General features: G+C 43.4%; 1 protein-coding gene across 1 annotated transcript; it reads left to right on the forward strand.

Annotated features, from left to right (window-relative positions):
• The first annotated feature begins 948 nt into the window (after positions 1-948).
• LOC306713414 (serine protease HTRA1B-like) lies at positions 949-20,118 on the forward strand. Its single transcript, XM_079183090.1, has 10 exons — positions 949-1,533; positions 5,040-5,139; positions 5,465-5,579; positions 5,869-5,958; positions 13,475-13,669; positions 14,120-14,152; positions 14,678-14,792; positions 15,561-15,618; positions 16,557-16,652; positions 17,996-20,118. The coding sequence occupies exons 1-10, from the start codon at positions 1,074-1,076 to the stop codon at positions 18,162-18,164; spliced, it is 1,431 nt and encodes a 476-aa protein (XP_079039216.1). The 5' UTR covers positions 949-1,073; the 3' UTR covers positions 18,165-20,118.
• The last annotated feature ends 53 nt before the right edge of the window (positions 20,119-20,171 follow it).

Below are 20,171 nucleotides of genomic sequence, written 5' to 3' on the forward strand. Positions count from 1 at the left end.
GACAGTTATTGGTAGAAACAGAAGAGAGAGAGGGGGGGGGGGGTAGTACTGTATGTGTCTTCACCTCTCAGCTCCCGTGACACCACAAACATTCAGATATTTCACAACATAACTGTTGATATTGCAAAGCCTGGACGTTCTTATTTTCAGCTGCATGTAGTAAACACACACATATTGACGTACTTTACATGTTGGGGTCAGACAAGTACATAACACACACACACACACACACACACACACACACACACACACACACTTATGAAAACACATTCATAAAGACTGATAAAACTAACTTCTTGGTTGGTTTAAAAACATTATTATTCGTGGGTACAAATATTTGCTGACACTTTCACCCTCTGTCTCTCTCTCTTCCTTTATCACGCTATTTATTTGTCACCACATTTATTCCTGAAAAATCAATTGTTGCCCACCAGCACTCACTGACTGACTGGAGGTCAATGGGAATGTGCAGAGTGAATGATGAGGAAAGAAGGACAGAAGGCAGACAGAGACAGAAGACTGTGAACTATGTTATCACATATAGTGGTAGAACAGTGTCTTAGTGGCTAACAAACATACACCCAATTCACATCAAATTATATTTAAACAAACAATCCATGAATAACTAAGAGCAGGTGAGAAAAGCTGCAGTAAAACCGTCTCTTAAATTGGGTATCGCAGTGCGAATGAAAGAGTCTCTTTATGAGCAGAGGTGCAGAGAAGCGGCTGTCAGATGGGAGCAGCTGAAAGGAGTGATGGAGGAACATTTCAGAACGTGCACAGTTACTGTCCAGCATGCACGGCTTACATCACATACACACACCTCCATCACCCCTCCTCCCCCCCTGACAGACGTCACACGCGCCCTCCAATCGCCTCCTGTGTTTATCCGGCAGCTTTTATAAACCGGGACAGCCCGACACTGAAGTTCCAAACCGATCAGTTAGTCAGTCGTGACCTCCGCTCTGCATCCGAGCACACTTTAACTCTCATAGACTATCACCGAGCATTGCATTTAAATTTGAACTCCAGCTCCCGGTGTTTTCTTCCAGAGTCTTTCTGACTGTCCCACCATGAGTCTCCGGTTTGTCCTCTGCGTAATGGCCCTGCTCGTCTGTCCGCATCTCATCGCCGGGTCGCGGATAGCCAAACGCTTCGCCATCGGCTGCTCTGAGAAGTGCGACAAGTCCAAGTGCGCGCCGATCCCCGCCGACTGCTTGGCCGGCGACGTGCTGGACCGCTGCGACTGCTGCCCGGTGTGCGCGTCTGGCGAGGGCGAGCAGTGCGGCGGCACCGGACACCGCGAGTGCGCCGAGGGGATGGAGTGCGCGGTGACCGACGGCGTGGAGGTGTCCGCCACCGTGAGGCAGAGGGGGAAAGCCGGCGTGTGCTCGTGCACAAGGTCCGACCCGGTGTGCGGCAGCGATGGTGTCTCATACCGGAACATCTGCGAGTTGAAGCGTGTCAGTAACCGGGCTATGAAGCTGCAGCAGCCACCGGTGATTTTCATCCAGAGAGGAACCTGCGGGAAAGGTGAGAGCTGTGTTTGTGTGTGACTGTGTGACTGTGTGTGTGTGTGTGTGTGACTGTGTGTGTGTGTGTTTTGAACTTGGATGACCTCAGCAGCAGGTCAACACACAGAATGAACTTTCTTCTCCTCCATCTGTTCATCAGAGTTGTCAAACCTCAGATCTTCTAAATAATCCGTTTTCTAATGAGCTTTATTCTTAATTGACACATTCATGAAGTAAAATGTAAAGTTTATATGTTTAACTGAGATAACTGAGTAAGTTATCCTGTAACTGTAAGTTGTGGCCACAGTGGCCATTGTTCAGTAAATGTTACAGTCCAGCTTTAATTCAAAAACCATAGATCCATAAGCAGCATGTTTGTGTTCTGGGCCGCTGCAGGTGTCGTGCAGATTTAATGCGTTTCATCAGAACTTCATGTAAAAAGGCGTTTTAATATTTAGAAAAAGTTACAGCATCTGTGTACATATTATCTGACATTGATTACTTCATTAGAAGCTGCTTTTTTTGGTACAGCTTTGCTCAAGCTGAACGATTTAAAAAACATGCAATCTGCAATTACAATATGATTTGCGATATTAGAGGGAATGATCACTTTTACATTATTATTCTAATTTTCATTGATAAAACCACATGAAATGATGGTGTGATGTTTGTGGGGTTCTTTACCAAACAAAGCTGTTTTTCTGAAGTCTGTAGAATATGATGTGATCTCCTCCTCTTCCTCTTCCTCTTCCTCTCTCTGTCTCTCTGGCATCTTTCCATTTGCTGATCAGTCAGATTTGCATCGGAGCCTCACACTGCACCAAACTCTAAAGCTGGGGTTGCTTTTCCTCCCTCTCTCTCTCTCTCTCTCTCTCTCTCTCTCTCTCTCTCTCTCTCTCTCACACACACACACATTCACACACTCACATGCACACTTGTTATGATATCTCATCAAGGTCACAATGTCTAGAAATTAGGCCAGGAGGTCTTGAGTGTCTCCCTGTGCTGCAAAAACAAACAGTGTTTCCTTGTGAGTGTGTATGTGAGAGAGAGAGTAATGAAAGCATATTAAGGAGCAAACACACACACACACACCTACACGCACACACACACACACACACACACACACACACACACACACACACACACACACACACACACACCTCTCCCCTCATTTCTCTCATCCTCTTTCCTCCCCTTCCATATTTAACTCCTCTCCTCTCCTATCATGCCTTTTCTCTTTCTGTCCATTCATCTCATCTCCTTTCCTTGCACGTCTTATTCTCCCTCACTTTCTCTCCTTTCCTTCCCTTCTCTCCTTGTTGCTAATTTACTCTCGTCCTATCTCTAATATGTCCAACCGAGAGAGAGTGACAGGATTGTCTCATCGCCTCTTCTGAGGATTTGAACTTCTTGAGCACGCACTTTATTAAGTCTTCTGTAATGATTCATCTCTTGGAGCTGATTGGCTGGTTGTGTAACTTCTGCAACAGACACAGATCTGGGTCAATAGAAGTTATTTAACCCAGATTTGAAGGGATCCTTTTATGGATTTATTTTATTATTTCTGCTTCCTGTGCAGTCTTATGAGCTCTTTGTCAGATTGACAGGCTTGGATACAGAATCAACAAAACACGGTTGCACGGTGACTCAACTCTTTCAGGAACTGGAGGAATGTTTCCCAGTTCAGGCTCGTCCAGCTTAATGAGATTTCAGTTCAAAACGTGGTATCCTTCGGTTTCTGGGTGGATGGAATCTTTTTGAGCTGCTTTCAGGACACAACGTTTTTTGTGTTCGAAACAAAAAGCTTCTCAGCCAACTTGTAAGTGTGGAACTAGTTAAAAGCTGCTGCAGCTTTATTCACTGAGTCAGTGCAGAATTGACCTTTTTCGACCTCAGTCTGTTACCGACACCTGCAGTGTGTTTCTCCGCTCGTCTGACTGGCTCCATTCAGTTCACTTCAAAGTTGCAGCAGCTGGCGCACCACTAATCCTCTGGCCAAACACACACACACACACACACAGACACACACACACACACACACACACACACACACACACACACACACACACATTCGAGACGGTCGGCTGCAGCTGAGGCTGAAGTGGACATTCACTACAAACAGCAGCTCAGTCAGAAAGTCAGCAGCAGCACCGGAGGAGGTCCTCCGACTCGAGTCCCGTGAGTCAGACTTCAGACTCAAGTCAAGATTACGAGGACTAAATATGCATGTTTTTATTGAAGTTATGCGGCATGTGCTGACTTGAAATACTTTCCAAAAAGTAAAACGGTGTAAAGTTGCATTATGATAAAGTAAACTAAAGTAAAGAAGATCATTTAACAAACAATCTGATTATTGCCTGTGTGAGAGCTGATGTAGCTTAGTTCCAGGTTAGCTTAGTTCTTTATTTTTGTAACAATAACAGAATACACATAATTGATATGCACCAAGAGCTGCAACGATGAGTCCATCGACAGCAAAACAATCGGCAACTATTTTGAATATTGATTAATTTTTACAGAAAGGTTTTTAGCTACATCAGCTCTCACAGAGACAACAAGTAGATATGAGATCAGCCCATTGATCAAAATCAAAAACTATAGATATGCCTAAAAAGAACTCCTGATTCCTCACTGTTGAAATGTTCCTGTTACCTTGTAGTTGTCTTTGTTTTGTGGTGCAGATTACAAAAATGCTAAAACCTGGATTCACTCCGTATTTAGCTGTGCATGTCCTCGAGACGTTGGCTGCCAGCAGCAGGGTGTTAGAAACCTGTTGCCTGCTGCTCACAGCCATCATGTTCTGATTAGTTGATCTGAACGCTGCAGTGTTTCTTCCTTGAGTTTATAACGAGTCCAGAAAATACTGTGTTTTTCTGCACCAAGAAATGTTGGTGTAATCCAAGTGTACAGAGAACACAAGGGATTGTGGGTACTGGGAGATGGGGTGCAGTTCCTCATGTTTAGAAAGCCCACAGGTCAATGTTGAAGGGCAACACACGCTGGTGGAACAATGGAGACGGAGGGAGAAGTGAAGGGACTGGGAAACACGTGAAAGTTGTATCACGATGCAACATGATCCTGTTCAGTATTATCCTAAGGTCTCGTCTCGTGCTGCTCCACATCATTCTGCTGTGATAACACATGTTGTTGACACCAACACACATGGATGGGAGAGAGTCTCCTGACTGGTCCCTGCAGGTCAGAGTGGGAGGGACGAACACAGAAACCGACCAGTGAAATGAGAAAATAAAGATGTTGTGAAACCAAATTGGGGTTATGTAAGGTGATACATGGACTGGTAAACCCCCCCCCCCCCCGTTATCCCTCCATATCATTTGAGGCTCTGAGTCATTTCCTTTGTTTTATGAGCATCGCTGAGCAGCTGCTCTCAGACCTACAGTTCGTATACTAACCCAAGTTATCATGAGGTTTGCCAGGATGGGGATGCTTTCTGTGTGTGTGTGTGTGCGTGTGTGTGTGTGTGAGATGCAGTTCATTGACCGTATGTTTTCCCTCCTTCAGGTCAGCAGAACCCTGACAGTCTTCGTTTCAAGTACAACTTCATCGCTGACGTGGTGGAGAAGATTGCGCCTGCTGTCGTTCATATTGAACTGTACCGCAAGTAAGAAAAACGACCTGAAAAACTCCCAGCTAACTACTCTAACAATGATCTGGTGGTCAACTGTTGGCATCAAAAAATGTATTCCCTGATATTGCCTCTATAGCGCCACCATGAGGTTGACGTTTGTGTTTTTTAATTCATATATTAGATCGATCGTCAGGCTGCGTTGTAATAACTTTGGTCATCGCCTGAATTGAATCTTGTTTATCCGTGTCTTCACTTGATTCCTCTTAACCTGTAGTTCAGTGTAGAAGAAATGTACATTTAGTTTTTAGTTAACATGAATTCATGTGATTGCTGCCGTCTCATGACTCTTTCTGCTCAGGATGATGTTCTCAAAGCGGGAGGTGGCGGTGGCCAGCGGCTCCGGGTTTGTTGTGTCTGAAAACGGACTCATTGTCACCAACGCCCACGTGGTGGCCAACAAGCAACGAATCAAGGTACGCAGAGCGGTTTCACAGCTGTCCACACAATATGCCCAGATTATGTTCTTGTGATAAATTGTATTTTAATGTTGTTGTTCATTTCTCATATTCATTGTTTTCCAAACGTGTCCACTTTATGATTTTTGATTCATGGTTGAAACAAACATTGTCAGTGATGATGAGCTTCAGTATGTCTCTGCATTTAACATATAATTCATATAATAACCAAAGAATATCAAATGAAGTGGCAGTTTATCAGAGACAAAGGTTTTGAGTCAGATCACTTTTCTTTTGTTTCCTCCAGGTGGAGCTGAAGAGCGGAGCGACATTCGACGCCAAGATCAAAGACGTGGACGAGAAGGCCGACATCGCTCTGATCGAGATCGATGCACCGGTGAGCAGAGAGACGGATGAATGGATGGGATGGTTCTTATTCCTGTTTTTAATTTCTTTATAGAGACTTCTGTCTGTGTTGCAGTGTCAGCCTCTCCGTCCATCACGCTGGATGTCTTAGACGTTCACTGAGGATCATTCCCACAATAACGTTTCTTTGTCTTCTTAAAGGTCCGCAGACGTTTTTGTAGTTTCTTGCTTCGTCACAGAGATATTTAGCTGCTGCAGTGTTTATTTATGTGTCAGATTTTTATTTTAATCTGGAGGAATGATTCATTTCACTTCATTTATTTGCTCATCCATTTGCTGTCATATACTCTGATTTATGACAAATCTTAATCAAGAGGAGAGTTGAAATGTAGCATAAAATAGAGAGACTTGTGTTTTTAATGATTTCATCCTTTCATGTTATCTTCTCTTTCCTGGTGCAGTTTTATGATGCAGCTCTCTAGAAACCTCCACTTCCTCTCAGACACATCGGTCTGCTTCTCGCTTTTTTATTTTCCAAAACAGAATCAAGTATTTATTGCTTTTTTGGAAAGAAAATTGCTTTTATTTTTTCCTGAGCATTCCCTGAATGGAAAGCCTGGTTTTTATTTTAGCTCAGTGGGCTATTTGAGGCGCCTCAGCTAAATAATCTCATGACTCATGAAAGCCGATACGAGCGGGTCCGGAGACAGACGGAACCTTTTCATGTGGGTTCATCTGAGTTCTTGTTTCTTTTGACGCAGCACTTTGATTCGGTGCAGGGACGACGGGACGGACAAACCTAGTTCAGGAAGTGAGGTTTTAGTCTTTGAAGGACATTTAAGCACAGACACGGCACTCGGAGCTGCAAACCAATATATAATGTATCCATGCTAATTAAAGGTGTGGATATATAAATAGAAAGAATAAGGAGAGCAGACAATGAATTAAAGGGGCTGTGCCTAAAATGTGGATATTAAATGTCCACATATACGCTGCATGAGCTACTCAAGTTACATTTGACCTTAAAATGTCATTTCCATCCCCATCATTCACAGAAATCACCGATTATATGACACAGAAAACTCAAGAATACAACACTGAACTGTTTCTTTGCCTCCATTCTGTCTGGAGGGCCGGTTCAGACCTGCTAATGCCATCGAAACACAAACGTCCTTCCTGCCATCTTGATCTGCCATCAGTGGAAAGCAGGGGTGTGTGTGTGTGTGTGTGTGTGTGTGTGTGTGTGTGTGTGTGTGTGTGTGTGTGTGTGTGTGGTGAAGATGCTTCCATAGACTCAGACGAACACACAAAAGAACGCAAACATCACCACAAGCATAAAATAATGTCATCTGTCCAAAGACTGTTTTAGCAAACATTTTAATTTGCCAAATAACAAACAGGTTACAATTGGTGTTTTGGTTTTGTTATTTTAATTCAATAATTAAGGATTAGTTTTGGACATGATTGCACTCCCTTTAATGTAAAAATGTTCTGTTTGAGTCTATATGACCCGCACATGCACACACACACACACACACACACACACACACACACACACACACTGCAGGATGTGTGTCATGTTTGCCGGTCAGACGGAGACGATCGTGGTTTTCCTCGGCGTGTTTGGGCGGAGAGCAGTTTGGGAGGAACTGGAGCCTCGGGAGATGAAATTGTGCAGAAATCCACAAACTGCTCAGCACTTGTGGTTTCACACAAAAACCCAGAGACACAACTCTTCTTCTGCACAAATGACTTACAGCCCTCCGCTCTCCCAACACACACTTAGTGTAATCATTGTAATGCTTTTTCTAGCTCTAAATAATGTCGGTGAAAAGGCCAAATATGAGATTCAATGAGATACAAATTACAGCAGAAAGTTATAAAATCACCACATCAATACTTTGATGGTGTTGATAGGAATAACAGTAATAAAGGCACTTTTCATTACAGTCTGAGTGGCACAAGACTCCCTGTGTGCTCTACACAGCGCAGGTCGCTGTTGAACAGCGTTCAGGTGTAATTATCACAGTAAAGTGTTTGCAGACGAAGCAGCCTGACGTGTAGCTGCATGTTCAGGGCAGATAAGCTGCTATCAGAGGACAGAGCCTTAAAGGTTTTTGTTCACATTATGAGACAAACTGTCTCGTCGTAATCTTGTGATAAACAGACAACGTTAGCGAGTACCTGTTGGATGTAGTGAAGCATTTAGCAGCTAAAGAGACTCAGTTATATTTCTCAGGAGTTGGTGGAGACCAAAAGCAAAGTTAAAAGGAGAGAGAATGTTGGACTTAAACTTCACCTGGTGGCCAGAAACAGGACTACGAATGAGAGCTTACGTTGCTCCATTTCAATGAAAAAGCATCCAGATTTCTTTTTATATTTCTATGTTAATATCTTGACAACATACCACCGCTCTACCCATGGTTGTATGGTAGGCTAGCTTCGCCCCTTTGCTTTTTATTAACTATTTGGCTGACAATCATTTTATTTGACATAGTTTTTTCGCCGTGAACACCAACCGGAGGACGTCTGCTTCATACTCTAAATAGACGAGCTCGTCACTGATCGATCTGACAGCTGTGACGTCAGAGACAAGGAGAGACGAAGCATTCAGTGATATAACAGTAAAAACACTCAGCAGCAACCTTCAGAGTCAAACCAACCGATCTGCTCCCACAAATTGGCGTTTGGGTCTTTGTCATTATCGTGTCTGTCTGAAATATAAAGATGAGCTTCTCCATTTTTTCTACAGCGCTTTTCTGAAATGTTCAGAGATTTTCAAGTTCATACACACCAACACAGACCTCTTCTCAGGACTGTGTGTGCACCAACTGTGACTTAACTCTCACCCTGTTTCACTTGTTAGGAAGTTATCCTTCCTATTAGCAGCTGGTGAAACCCCACTGAACAGCATGATATTACTTATTAAGTGTGTTTCAGTCACCTGTGCTGTCGCCGCTGAGGCAGGTGTCCTCTGAGCATGTGCAGACAGCAGCTCTTTGATGTTTGTTTTTGAGTCTCGACTCCTCACGGCGATATTCCATCTTCATCCAGCATCCATGAGCAGCTTATGTCCCGTCTGGTATTAATTGTAGCACGTGTTGTGTTGTGTTGATGGATGTTTGCACAGAAAGTGAACTGGCTGTGCTGTTCTGTTATCTTTTGAGTCGAGGCTTTTATTCCTTCATATGAACATATTGATTACAGCAGCTTCAGACTTCATATTTAGAGTCTGTCTCTCTGTCGCTCCTCTCCTCCTCACCACGTGCACTGGTCCACTTCCACTGATCCCTTGACAGATCGTCATACTTGCCATGTTGCCCGGTTGTGTTTTGTGTTCGTAAGCCTTTCAATGTCAACAAACCACTGACTTCATTAAGCTCCATCAACTCTCTGCGTTTAGATCCTTCCCTCTTTCACAGGAAATGTAGAGTTCTTCAAACTGTCATTGTGTTTGGTGCTTAGAGTGCTTTAAAACTAAATTCTGTTGCTACATAAAGCCAGAAGGTCCTGCGTGGCTCGATGAGTGTCGGTGTGTGTTGTGGGTTAACTGACCCTGGAACATGCTTACATACTGAGGAATGAATGGGAGAGAGATATGAGAAGGAGAGAAAGATGAGAGAAGAAGAAGAAGAATGTTCCTTTTTGTGGTGTTTGGTTGTTTGGTTGCATTCTGCTGTGTCGGCGTCTCTTGAATTACAGCTGAACACGGCGCCTCGGCTTTGAAGCCGGACAAAGTGCTGTCATCCTGAAAACCGCAGAGCGAGAAGAATCGTGGTGATTTATTTCCTGGTGGGCGGCGCTCAGCCGGCTGCGTGTCGGTGGACGAGGGCTTCAGATGATTTGAGTTGTGTTTGTGGTTTGGTGCAGAAGAACAGAGCAGCTTTATGTTTAAGCTCTGATTAGAAGAGCTCAACGAGTCCATTCATGACGTCTTGTTTATGTCGGTATAGGCTCGATGGGGATTGACTGAGGTAGTTTGTGTGCGTGTGTACAGTGGTGGTGTGTGGACTGACCTCATTAGAATAACTAATTGGGATTTATTATATAAGTATCAATCTATCTAGAAATGTTCTCTTGTATGTATAGTTAACAAGTATCGGCTCTAAGTAATACGCTGCAGGATCACTCAGCCTGAAGGAAAAGAAAACTCATTCAAATAGTTGATGAAGTCCAGATCGTTCCTGGAATGAGTTCCCTTTCTTTTGACATGAATTTGCATATTTGCTTTCTGAGCAAAAAGTAAACATTTGGAGAATTTGTACTGATCGTCTGCGTTGTTTGAATATCATGGCACCATGTTTACCAGCCGTGACAGAGACCCTGGTGTTGTTTTCGCCTCGTCAGTCTGTGTGTGAGTCATCACGGCGGAATGTGGTCCTCTAGATACCGACTGGAGCTGGAACCTTTTAGAACTTTGACAGGTGTTTGTATTTCTGTCTGTGTAGTTGAGAGTAAAATGAAGGTAGAGTTTGAAGATGGAATGAAGACCATGAGAGACGCACAGTGAAGCTGCTGTGTCAGCACACTTTAATCTCACATTTTGGCTTCTGTTTCAGGACACACATTTTATTTTGCTTCGTTTTTTGCCCTAACTCATCCAGACCTGAGGACACACACACACACACACACACACACACACACACACACACACACACACACACATAGACATGAATGCACATACCCAAGGTGTTGGTCGTGTACAGATGTGTTGAGCATACCTGAATGTTTTTGGACATTCTTTTCCTGCATATCCATCAAACTCAGAAACAGAGAGAGATTCAGTTTGCATGTCGTCTTCATTGGTTGTCTGGAAATGTCTTCATCACTCCACAGCTGCCCAGATGTAAAACACATTCACATCTGTCTCATCGTTCATTTCATTCATTCTCTCTCCCCCCTCGTACCTTGTTGCTCCTTCCTTCTCTCTCTTACTAAACCAGAAGTGGGTCAGAGTGTTCAGGCTTGTTACTTCACAGAAGAAATGGGCAACACATGTGTTTAACAAACACACGCTGAGCGACAAACACACTCTTGTCATGCTCAGTGGTGTGAGGCGTTGATGAAAGATGGGTCTTAACTTCACGGCTGCTTTATGCAGAACCCAGAACACAAACTATTATAACTTTGGCAGAAGAACTTTCCACAGGTTTGAGCTTGTTTAGCTCCAGGTTGACCCCCAGCAAACACACACTGCTCAACCTCCCGTCTGTACGCAGACTCGTCTCCGTCCCCTTCACAGATCCTCAGTGCCGGTGGGGGGTCGTTTGGGAGAGATGGTTGTTTGATGATGGGGGGTGTGAGAGTAGGCTTATCAAACCTGCAGTAGAAGACATTCAGGTCGTCAGCCAGTTGTAGTTAGTGAGTACTTGAAGGCCTCTCCACGCTGACGAGGGGTCGCTGACTGAAAACTTTCCAGCTTTTCAGTGCAGCTCCTCTTTGCTACCCTGATCTCCCTTGTCAGTGTGTTCCTGGCCTGGTTGTGAAGGATCCTGTCCCCACTTCTGTAGGCCTCCTCCTTAGCCCGACGAAGCTGCCTGAGTCTTGCAGTAAACCAGCTTTATTGTTGTTGTATGTGCAGAAGGTTTTAGTCGGCACACATGTCCTCACAAAAACTGATCTATGATGTCACAGTGTCAGTGAGCCCATCCAGGTCTGTAGCAGCAGCCTCACAAACACTCCAATCAGTGCAGACAAAGCAGGACTGTAGCTCCAGCTTTGCCTCGTTGGTCCATCTCCTCACAGCCTTCACCGCAGGCTTCACCACAGGCTTTGCAGATTTTAATTTCTGCTTGTAGGTCGGGAGAAGATGGACCAGACAGTGATCAAGAGAGTCCCAAAGCTGCACGGGAGACAGAGAGAGAGAGAAAGAGAAGACAGAGAGAGAGAGAGAAAGAGAAGACAGAGAGAGAGAGAGAGAGAGAGAGAGAGAGAGAGAGAGAGAGAGAGAGAGAGAGAGAGAGAGAGAAGACAGAGAGAGAAAGAGAAGACAGAGAGAGAAAGAGAAGACAGAGAGAGAAAGAGACAGAGAGAGAGAGAGAGAGAGAAGACAGAGAGAGAAAGAGAAGACAGAGAGAGAAAGAGAAGACAGAGAGAGAAAGAGAAGACAGAGAGAGAAAGAGACAGAGAGAGAGAGAGAGAGAGAAAGAGAAGACAGAGAGAGAGAGAGAGAGAGAGAGAGAGAGAGAGAGAGAGAGAGAGAGAGCATTACAATTCTACTTATGTTTACTTTAACAGATTATTACTTATAAAAAGTCTTTACTAGGCTCTTTACGTCCAGTGCCAACATAAACTGTGTGTGTGTGTGTGTGTGTGTGTGTGTGTGTGTGTGTGTGTGTGTGTGTGTGTGTGTATGTGTGTGTAATAGCAGTCGGGCACTCTCAGCTTTTATGTGTCATGGTTCTGTACTGGAAACTGTAAAAGCTAATCATTTCCAGCCGTTCATCAGAGATGCAGCCGTACAAACAACAGTACGAATACACATCTGTTGATACTCACAAAGTTATCTAACTGGACTTGTTCTGGTTCTCCTCCCACCTCATGCTGTAATGACACATCGGTGGGATTCATTTGTTTGGCAATACTTTTTTTTGCACATTTGCGCAACTGTAGAAAACTGCCAACAGGCCACATGTTGATGGGATAGAAAAATATGAGACAACCTCACAGATACAATAGATAATGGACAACATCCTGCTTTTATTGGAGTGTTGTTTTATGAATTAAATGAAATAGAATGTGGTGAGAGAGAGAGAGAGAGAGAGAGAGAGAGAGAGAGAGAGAGAGAGAGAGAGAGGGGGGGGGGTTCCCAGTCAGTGCCTTATACCTCTTGATCCTTTCATACTATTTGTGTATTTTTCATCACCGACACTCACAGCGTCAGATAATAACGTTGACTGACTTAATTCTTGCAGAATAAAAACTGAAAAACTGAGTGAATTAAGAAGAGTCACCGTTGTTCCGTTCTGCTGGAGATGAGGCTGAATCGTCGTCTATGCTGAGTTTGTTAGTGAGAGTCTGAGTCCTGAATGAAGAGAAGCATCGTTCCAGAATGAGAGCTGACTCAGCTCTCGACAGGAAATCCACGTCTGTCTCCAACAGCTTAGAGAATAAACTGCTGTTTACCTCTGTGTGATTTAGTGTGTGCGTGTGTGTGTGTGTGTGTGTGTGTGTGTGTGTGTGTGTGTGTGTGTCCTGCCAACTGTCCGGTGACTGTGCTGGTGTTCCTTTGAATCTGTTTTCTCCACCAAATTTGGATGAAAAACACGACGTGATATTCTGCATTTGAAGAGTTTGAAGGATAACATTTTTTTATTTTTTAGCTTTTTCCAAACCATAACCGTTATAACCGAATAAAAGTGTAAGGATGTGATTTAACAGTGAGTTCATCTGTTTTTAAGCTTTCTATTGTCAGCTGTCTTTGGCCACTACTTCAAACTCCATCTGAAGACACCAAAAGGTTTTGTATTTTGTGTCTCAAACGGCATCGTTTCTTCGACCTCACCATCTTCTCTCTCTGTTTCCCTCGTGTGTGTCTGGTGGAGCAGATGAAGCTGCCGGTTCTGCTGCTCGGCCGGTCGGCTGACCTGCGTCCCGGCGAGTTTGTGGTCGCCATCGGCAGCCCGTTCTCCCTGCAGAACACCGTCACCACCGGCATCGTCAGCACCACCCAGAGGGGAGGCAAGGAGCTGGGCCTCCACAACTCCGACATGGACTACATCCAGACCGACGCCATCATCAACGTGAGTGAAGAGAGTGAGACGGACAGACAGACAGACAGACAGACAGACAGACAGGTCTGTGGGGAGGCTGTCGTGATATTCAGCAATTATGCCCTCAAAAGTCTCCAAATTCTGCAAAACCTAGCATGACACAACCCAAATTGTTTGCATTTATGATAACCATGTGTGTGCGTGACTTAGTATAAATAGATGTTTTTGATTCAATGATGATCCGACTGTTTCCAACTCCTGATTAGTCAAAGTCTTCTGCATTGATCGGCTTTAAACATCTTGTGATAACATCAAACCACAGCACGGTGCACATAGTGCAGACGCTGAAGCTTCATTGCATCTTCACCAATATGCAAAGATAGTTAATCATACATCTATCACTTCAGAATGATTTTTGCTCTGACCTGCTGTGATTTTTTCTTGCTTTTACATTCTGTTTGCTTGTTTTTTTTCTTGCAGTACGGCAACTCAGGAGGACCACTAGTCAACCTGGTGAGTGAAGGAAAACCTGCGAGAAACTGAAGAACTGAACATGAAGCATGTTGTTAAGGACTCAAATGTTTCTGTAAATTACATTTCCAAGATGTTAAATATGATAATAGGTTGTTAATAATCAATCATTCATTATTTTAATGTATTGTCATAGCTAAAATTCAATGTAAAAAGGCCACGTTAAGTTAATCTCACCCTGAGATTCAAATGAATTGAACTGTTACATCACCTCTGTCTGAGAAACAGAGACAGAAAAACTTACTTGGACCACATCTATAACAGAGCTGTACGTAATCTCATATAAACAAACACCGAGACCCCTAAAGTCCTTGTTAAGCAAAGTAAATAAAGAGTTTAGGTAACGTTTGGCTAACGGTCGCAATCCGCAGCTGACTCTGATTATAAGCCTGCTTTGGGCCAGCCGTGTGACTAAACGAAGGACGGTGCAGTGCGCTGCTCAACGAGCTGCATGTGTTGGACTGTTACTCGGAGGGATGACGGTGAACTGATGTGTGTGTCCTGCAGGACGGAGAGGTGATTGGCATCAACACCCTGAAGGTGACCGCGGGAATCTCCTTCGCCATCCCCTCAGACAAGATCAGGCAGTTCCTGGCAGAGTCGCACGAGAGACAGGCCAAAGGTCGGCTCCAGTTTCACTCTTTAGTTCACAGAGAGACCGTCAGAGACACAGAGAGAGATCAGGATAAGGATGTTTAGTGTCTTTGTAAAAACATACAACGAAAGGAAGTTGGCAACTCATCAGTCAGTACAGCAGCAAGAGAGGACGACATGCGATGAAGATCTTTATCTTCATCTTACTCTTTATAACATACAGGAAGTGAACTTCATGTTCTAACCAATACATTTATGTTTTCTATTGTTCTTTGTTTAAGGGAACGACTAAGTATTTGGTTTATTAGGATGCAAAATAGAAATGAAAGCCAGGATGAGGAGGAAAAGCCCTCCAGACTCCTCACGCATGCATTATCAAAAGATGTTATATATTTCATATTTCATATAGCGACGTGTACTTTCATGTGGGATGAGCATAACACAGAAATGAAAACTACAACTTACCTGATAGTTAAAGGTAAGGGGAGTGTAAAGAGAGATTAGAGTCAGCCAAATGATAGATATGATATATATTATCTTGAGTTTTCAGTGTCAGTGTTTTCACAGGCTGCAGAATGTGTTCATAGTATTAATTCACTAAAACCTACTGCCTGCCATGTTGCAGAAATGATTTATTGATGATTTTAAAACATGGACATCACGTATTCAGAACGCTGTTTGTCAAAGGACTTTAAAGAAGATGTGTTTCTGTACTTTACTGAGTTGAAAGAAGATGATAAGCTTTACATTTTCTAACTCAACTATACAAACAGCACGTTTCTTCATGTTTTTCCAGGTAAAACATTCCAGAAGAAGAAATACATCGGCGTCAGGATGATGAGTCTCACGTCAACGTAAGCTTCTGATGGCATCACGCTACAGTCAGACATGATTGAATGTGTAAATAGAATGGGAGCTCTTTGTGTAAAAACACTACCACTTAGTATTTTCCTCATATGATAATGAAACTCCTCGACTATCTGCAACAACAAGGCGTTATCTTGTGTATTTCTATCAGATCAGACTGTTCTGTTGTGTCAAAGAAACGCCACTTAAGTCAGAGAACTGCAGTGAGACTAATTCATCGATTAATCTCCCTGATCCCTGAAAGTATGTTTCTCAATCCGGACATTCCTACATAACAAGGGTGGGGATGGTGACCTCATGCTTAAGGTACCTGCTGTCAAATGATGAGTTTAATTAAGAATGCGGGTCAACCCAGGCCACGCCCACAGCCTGCAGAGCGCCAAGCGCCCCTCCAGAGTGTGTCACAGCAGGAAACGCCTCAAACACCAAAACAAGCATCACTTCATGCCTTTTAAAGGGACCGGTGGGGTTTAGTTCAATCATTTACTATCCGTCATGATGCTATCATTATGTTGTTGGTGACTAAATGTTCACTGTGATGATGATTATGTTTATGTTTATGTATTAAAAAACTGCAAACTGGTGTAATAATATACAACATACATTTTAAGATCATTAAAGTGGTGGTAGTTGATAGAAGTGATTTGGTCAGTGGTTTTGAAAAATGTCATAATTTTATCTTAAACTAGTTTTCAGAAGAATCTGTGGAGCCTCAACAACCTGATTGAATTAGTACATGGTGACTGGATGATCAGCAGCAAGACGCTTCCTCAAAATCAGACCATTGTTGAGGTTTAAAATGTGCAGTTTTACCACAATTAATCAGAGCGATGCTTTACATGTTGAACTTTAAAATGAGTCCCAATGCTTCAACCCTTCAAGTGGAATTAAGAGCTCATGTTTTGGCTGTTTTTTCTCCCGTCAGGCTGGCGAAGGAGCTGAAGGAGAGGCAGTCCGACTTCCCAGATGTCACCTCCGGGGCGTATGTCATTGAGGTCATCAGCCGGACTCCAGCTGAGGCGTGAGTGTCTCTCACATCACTTCTTATTCCCACATTATCTGGTGTTCACTGCCCAATATGTTAAACGCAGGTTAAAAGATCCGAGTGTGAGTAATTCTGCATTAGTCATCTGAGGTGAGCTTCACGCCAGTAAAAGCACGAGTCTTCATGGAGTTCAGACTCAGTAATGAAGCTCGACACACGTGAACAAAGATGAAGGGTGAACGCTGGTTGTATCCGGACTCATGAAACGCTTGTTGACAGCAAACCGCAGCGTCCCACCTGAGAAAACAGCAAGGAGAGTTTGTTTTCTCATTGTCTGATGGGTTTCTGTGGAGCACAGGGTGATCTGATCTTGCTGAAAGGACATTTATTTGATTTGAACTCTCTGTGTGTGAAGACTGCAGGATATGGAAAGTTCACTTCTGGTTTCAGAGCTGCTGTTTTGCATTTGGAACGGGCTGAGAGCTGGCAGTGAAGGGATGAGTGTTTCCCACCCAGAATGTCCAAACTCCCTCTGGCAGGGCGGACAATCTGCTTCAGTCATAGTCCAGAAAATTCTGATTCATTTTTTCGCTGGAGCCATCCACATTTAAGGTCTTGCTTTAATTATAAAAACGTGGCTTTAAATCTTAAACATTTCTGTACAACATTATTCATAATGACTACATAAGCAAATAGAAACGTACACTCAGTAGAGTGTGTTCTCATTTTAACCTATGCAAATGTCTGCACCAGCTCTGTGCAGCTAAACTGCAGTTCCCTATTGAACACTTCATGTTGACTGTTTTAACGCTTCCTCTGCCTCTTTGTCTGTCCACAGTCCTGCTGCGTTTAGTTCCGTTAGCTCTGTTAGCTGTATTAGCCCTGTTAGCTGCTAGCTCTGATAGCCAAACACACTGTAGGACTCTCATCGGCTGCTAACAGCTAAGTAGCTCTCCCCCTACCCGCATGAGAAGAAGCTCCCCTGTTGTAGATAGCGCTTGGTTAAGTTTGGAATTTGCAAAGTGATAGTTATACATACATACATGCAATTGTTTTACCTAAGGCTGCAAATCAAGAGAGGTACAAATCATGGTATAAAACAGTCAATGAAAGGGTTTTCAAAAAGTGTGAATCCCTGCAACCTGAAAAGAAAGAGGTCACTGAGCAGACAGTAGTATGTGAGATGAGCCGTGGACAGACAGACGTAGGGATGCACACACACGACTGAATACATAATCTCCATGCAGAAATAACAAACATAGTTAGTATTATAGAAAAAAAGCTTTTCAGGGCCTTTACAACAAGACAAGTGGAGTATGTATATGCTTTGATAAGGAAAAGTTATAAAAGAGATAAAAGCCCTTCTTTCTTGGTAACAGAGCTGGCCTGCACGAGAAAGACGTCATCATCAGCATCAATGGCGAGCAAATCACCTCGGCCAGTGATGTCAGCGCGGCCATAAAGCGGGACGACACGCTGCGAACTGTGGTGAGGCGAGGCAACGAGGACGTCCTCCTCACCATCGTCCCCGAGGAAGTCGAACCGTGACCCCCCTCAGCTGAATGAGCAAACAATCAACAACCAGTCGACCAATCCCGAGCTGGCTCTCAAGTGTTTTTCAACCAATCATGAACACTTTGAAAAACATGGCAACCAATAAGGTGGTGTGCGTCTGGGGCCACACCTGCTGCGTTTATGAACTTGTAATTATTAGCACTGCTCTTCCATGTTGACCCTGGGAACTGAGGCTTCAACCCTGTACTCGTGCTTCTCGTATCAGTTTTTCTTCTAATCTTTCCATCGTCACAGACCTTTTATGTTCTACTTACTCCATCTGTCGCGACAACGATTTAACTGCAGGTTACCGTAGTTTTGTTTTGTTGTGTATGTTCTTGATGGAATATTTTTTTTTAATAGTATTTTTGTCCTTGATTGTTTAATGACAACAGTAACTTTTGGTGAATTTAGGAGAAATCTAGAGACTCAAACAGACTAAGTAGTGAAATAAAACACCTTACTATGCATTTTTTACGTTTTCTTTCCAATAGCCGTGTTATAGAAGCAACCCAACATTTCAAAATCTATCGGTGCGTGAAAAAACAACAATGTTTTTGCTGGGGGTCTCTTAACGTAATAATCTGTGTTCACTAACTACAAAGTGCTCTCAAATTACTCAGGCTTTGATGGTCAGTACAAAAAAGGTTTACGGCACAAAAAACAACATAATTAAGAGATAACAGAAAGACTACTACTATTATTATCTCTGCAAATGTCTTGTCTTGACTTCTCTTTTATAATATCATATTATACATATTATATCACCCATATTATTAATATGGGGACTTTTGAGTGTGATTCAGTTGCCATCTGGCAGCTTATTTTGCTTCGCTCTGCTAACACGAGGCTGAGGTGCTCACACACTCACTCAGCAGAGGTGGGCTGAGAGGTGAAGTGGGTTCACCACTAAAACATCACTGAATGCAGAGAAACGACGTCCAGCAGCAGGAGAAGAGGAGCAGGGAGTGTTTCCATCATTCTGACCCCAGTTAGACGAGGTGTGAAAAGAACCAGTGTGGTGGAAAAAACTATTTAATAGTACCGAGTGAGTCCTATAATACTGAATACTGAAGTAAGGAACATTGAGAAAAAAAGTTTGTCTTATTTATTCTCTGTGCAGTGAAGGCTCAATCATCCCACTGAGGGCCTGTGCAGTCCCTGAAGAGCCCAGGCTGCTGGATGTACAACTTTTAAAGGATCAGGTTTTCTACAACCGTTCCTAATCTAACGTTTACTACCTCGAAGTAAACATTCAGTGATCTGTACTCTCATTCGGTTACTTCCTTTAGTCTCGTCAAACATTGAAACACACACATGCTTAAACATTATATATAGTCTTGTTATTGAGTAAGGCACATAAGCTGAGTCACAGTCAGTAAACCTTCGATCACACCAGTGACCTGATTGACGGAGCAGATTATCTCCCAGAGCTCTCTTGTGCTGACTCAGTGCCTGTCCTCCACATGTCTAACCAAACATCTGCACATCATCTTACAATATGTTATCCTCCTTATGTAATGTGTGACTCATTTCATTTCAGTCGCCTCAGCTCTCTGCTGCCAGTCGGTTCATGCATAGTGCCTTTGGCATCGACCATCTCCTCGACTAACGGCAGCGCTTCTCCACATACAAGGAACCTCAGTGACCTTCATGGTTCAATTCCTTCCAGCGTTGCTGGAAGGAATCATCGGCTAAGTTGATTTGAACTTTTCGGGAAACTCTTGAGCAACGCTTTCCTGTAACTGCCTCTGTCGTCTGCACATAAATCAGCACTGTCAGCTCTCAAAAGTATTTTCTGACTCACATGTTTTGTCAGCGCTGGAACCCAAAGATACCAAACTGAACGCCAAAATGTTCTGCTGGTTGTGGTGCCATAGTTAAAGGAACTGTGCCGTACAGTTTTCTTATGTTAAATTCTTTAATAAAATGAGATTTTTGTGTTGTTCTTTGCAGTCCCACGTAACTCATTCAAGGCCCTTCTCCTCCAGTGTCTTGCTG

This window comes from Pholis gunnellus, assembly GCF_910591455.1.
Source record: "Pholis gunnellus genome assembly, chromosome: 21".
NCBI classification, from domain to species: domain Eukaryota; kingdom Metazoa; phylum Chordata; class Actinopteri; order Perciformes; family Pholidae; genus Pholis; species Pholis gunnellus.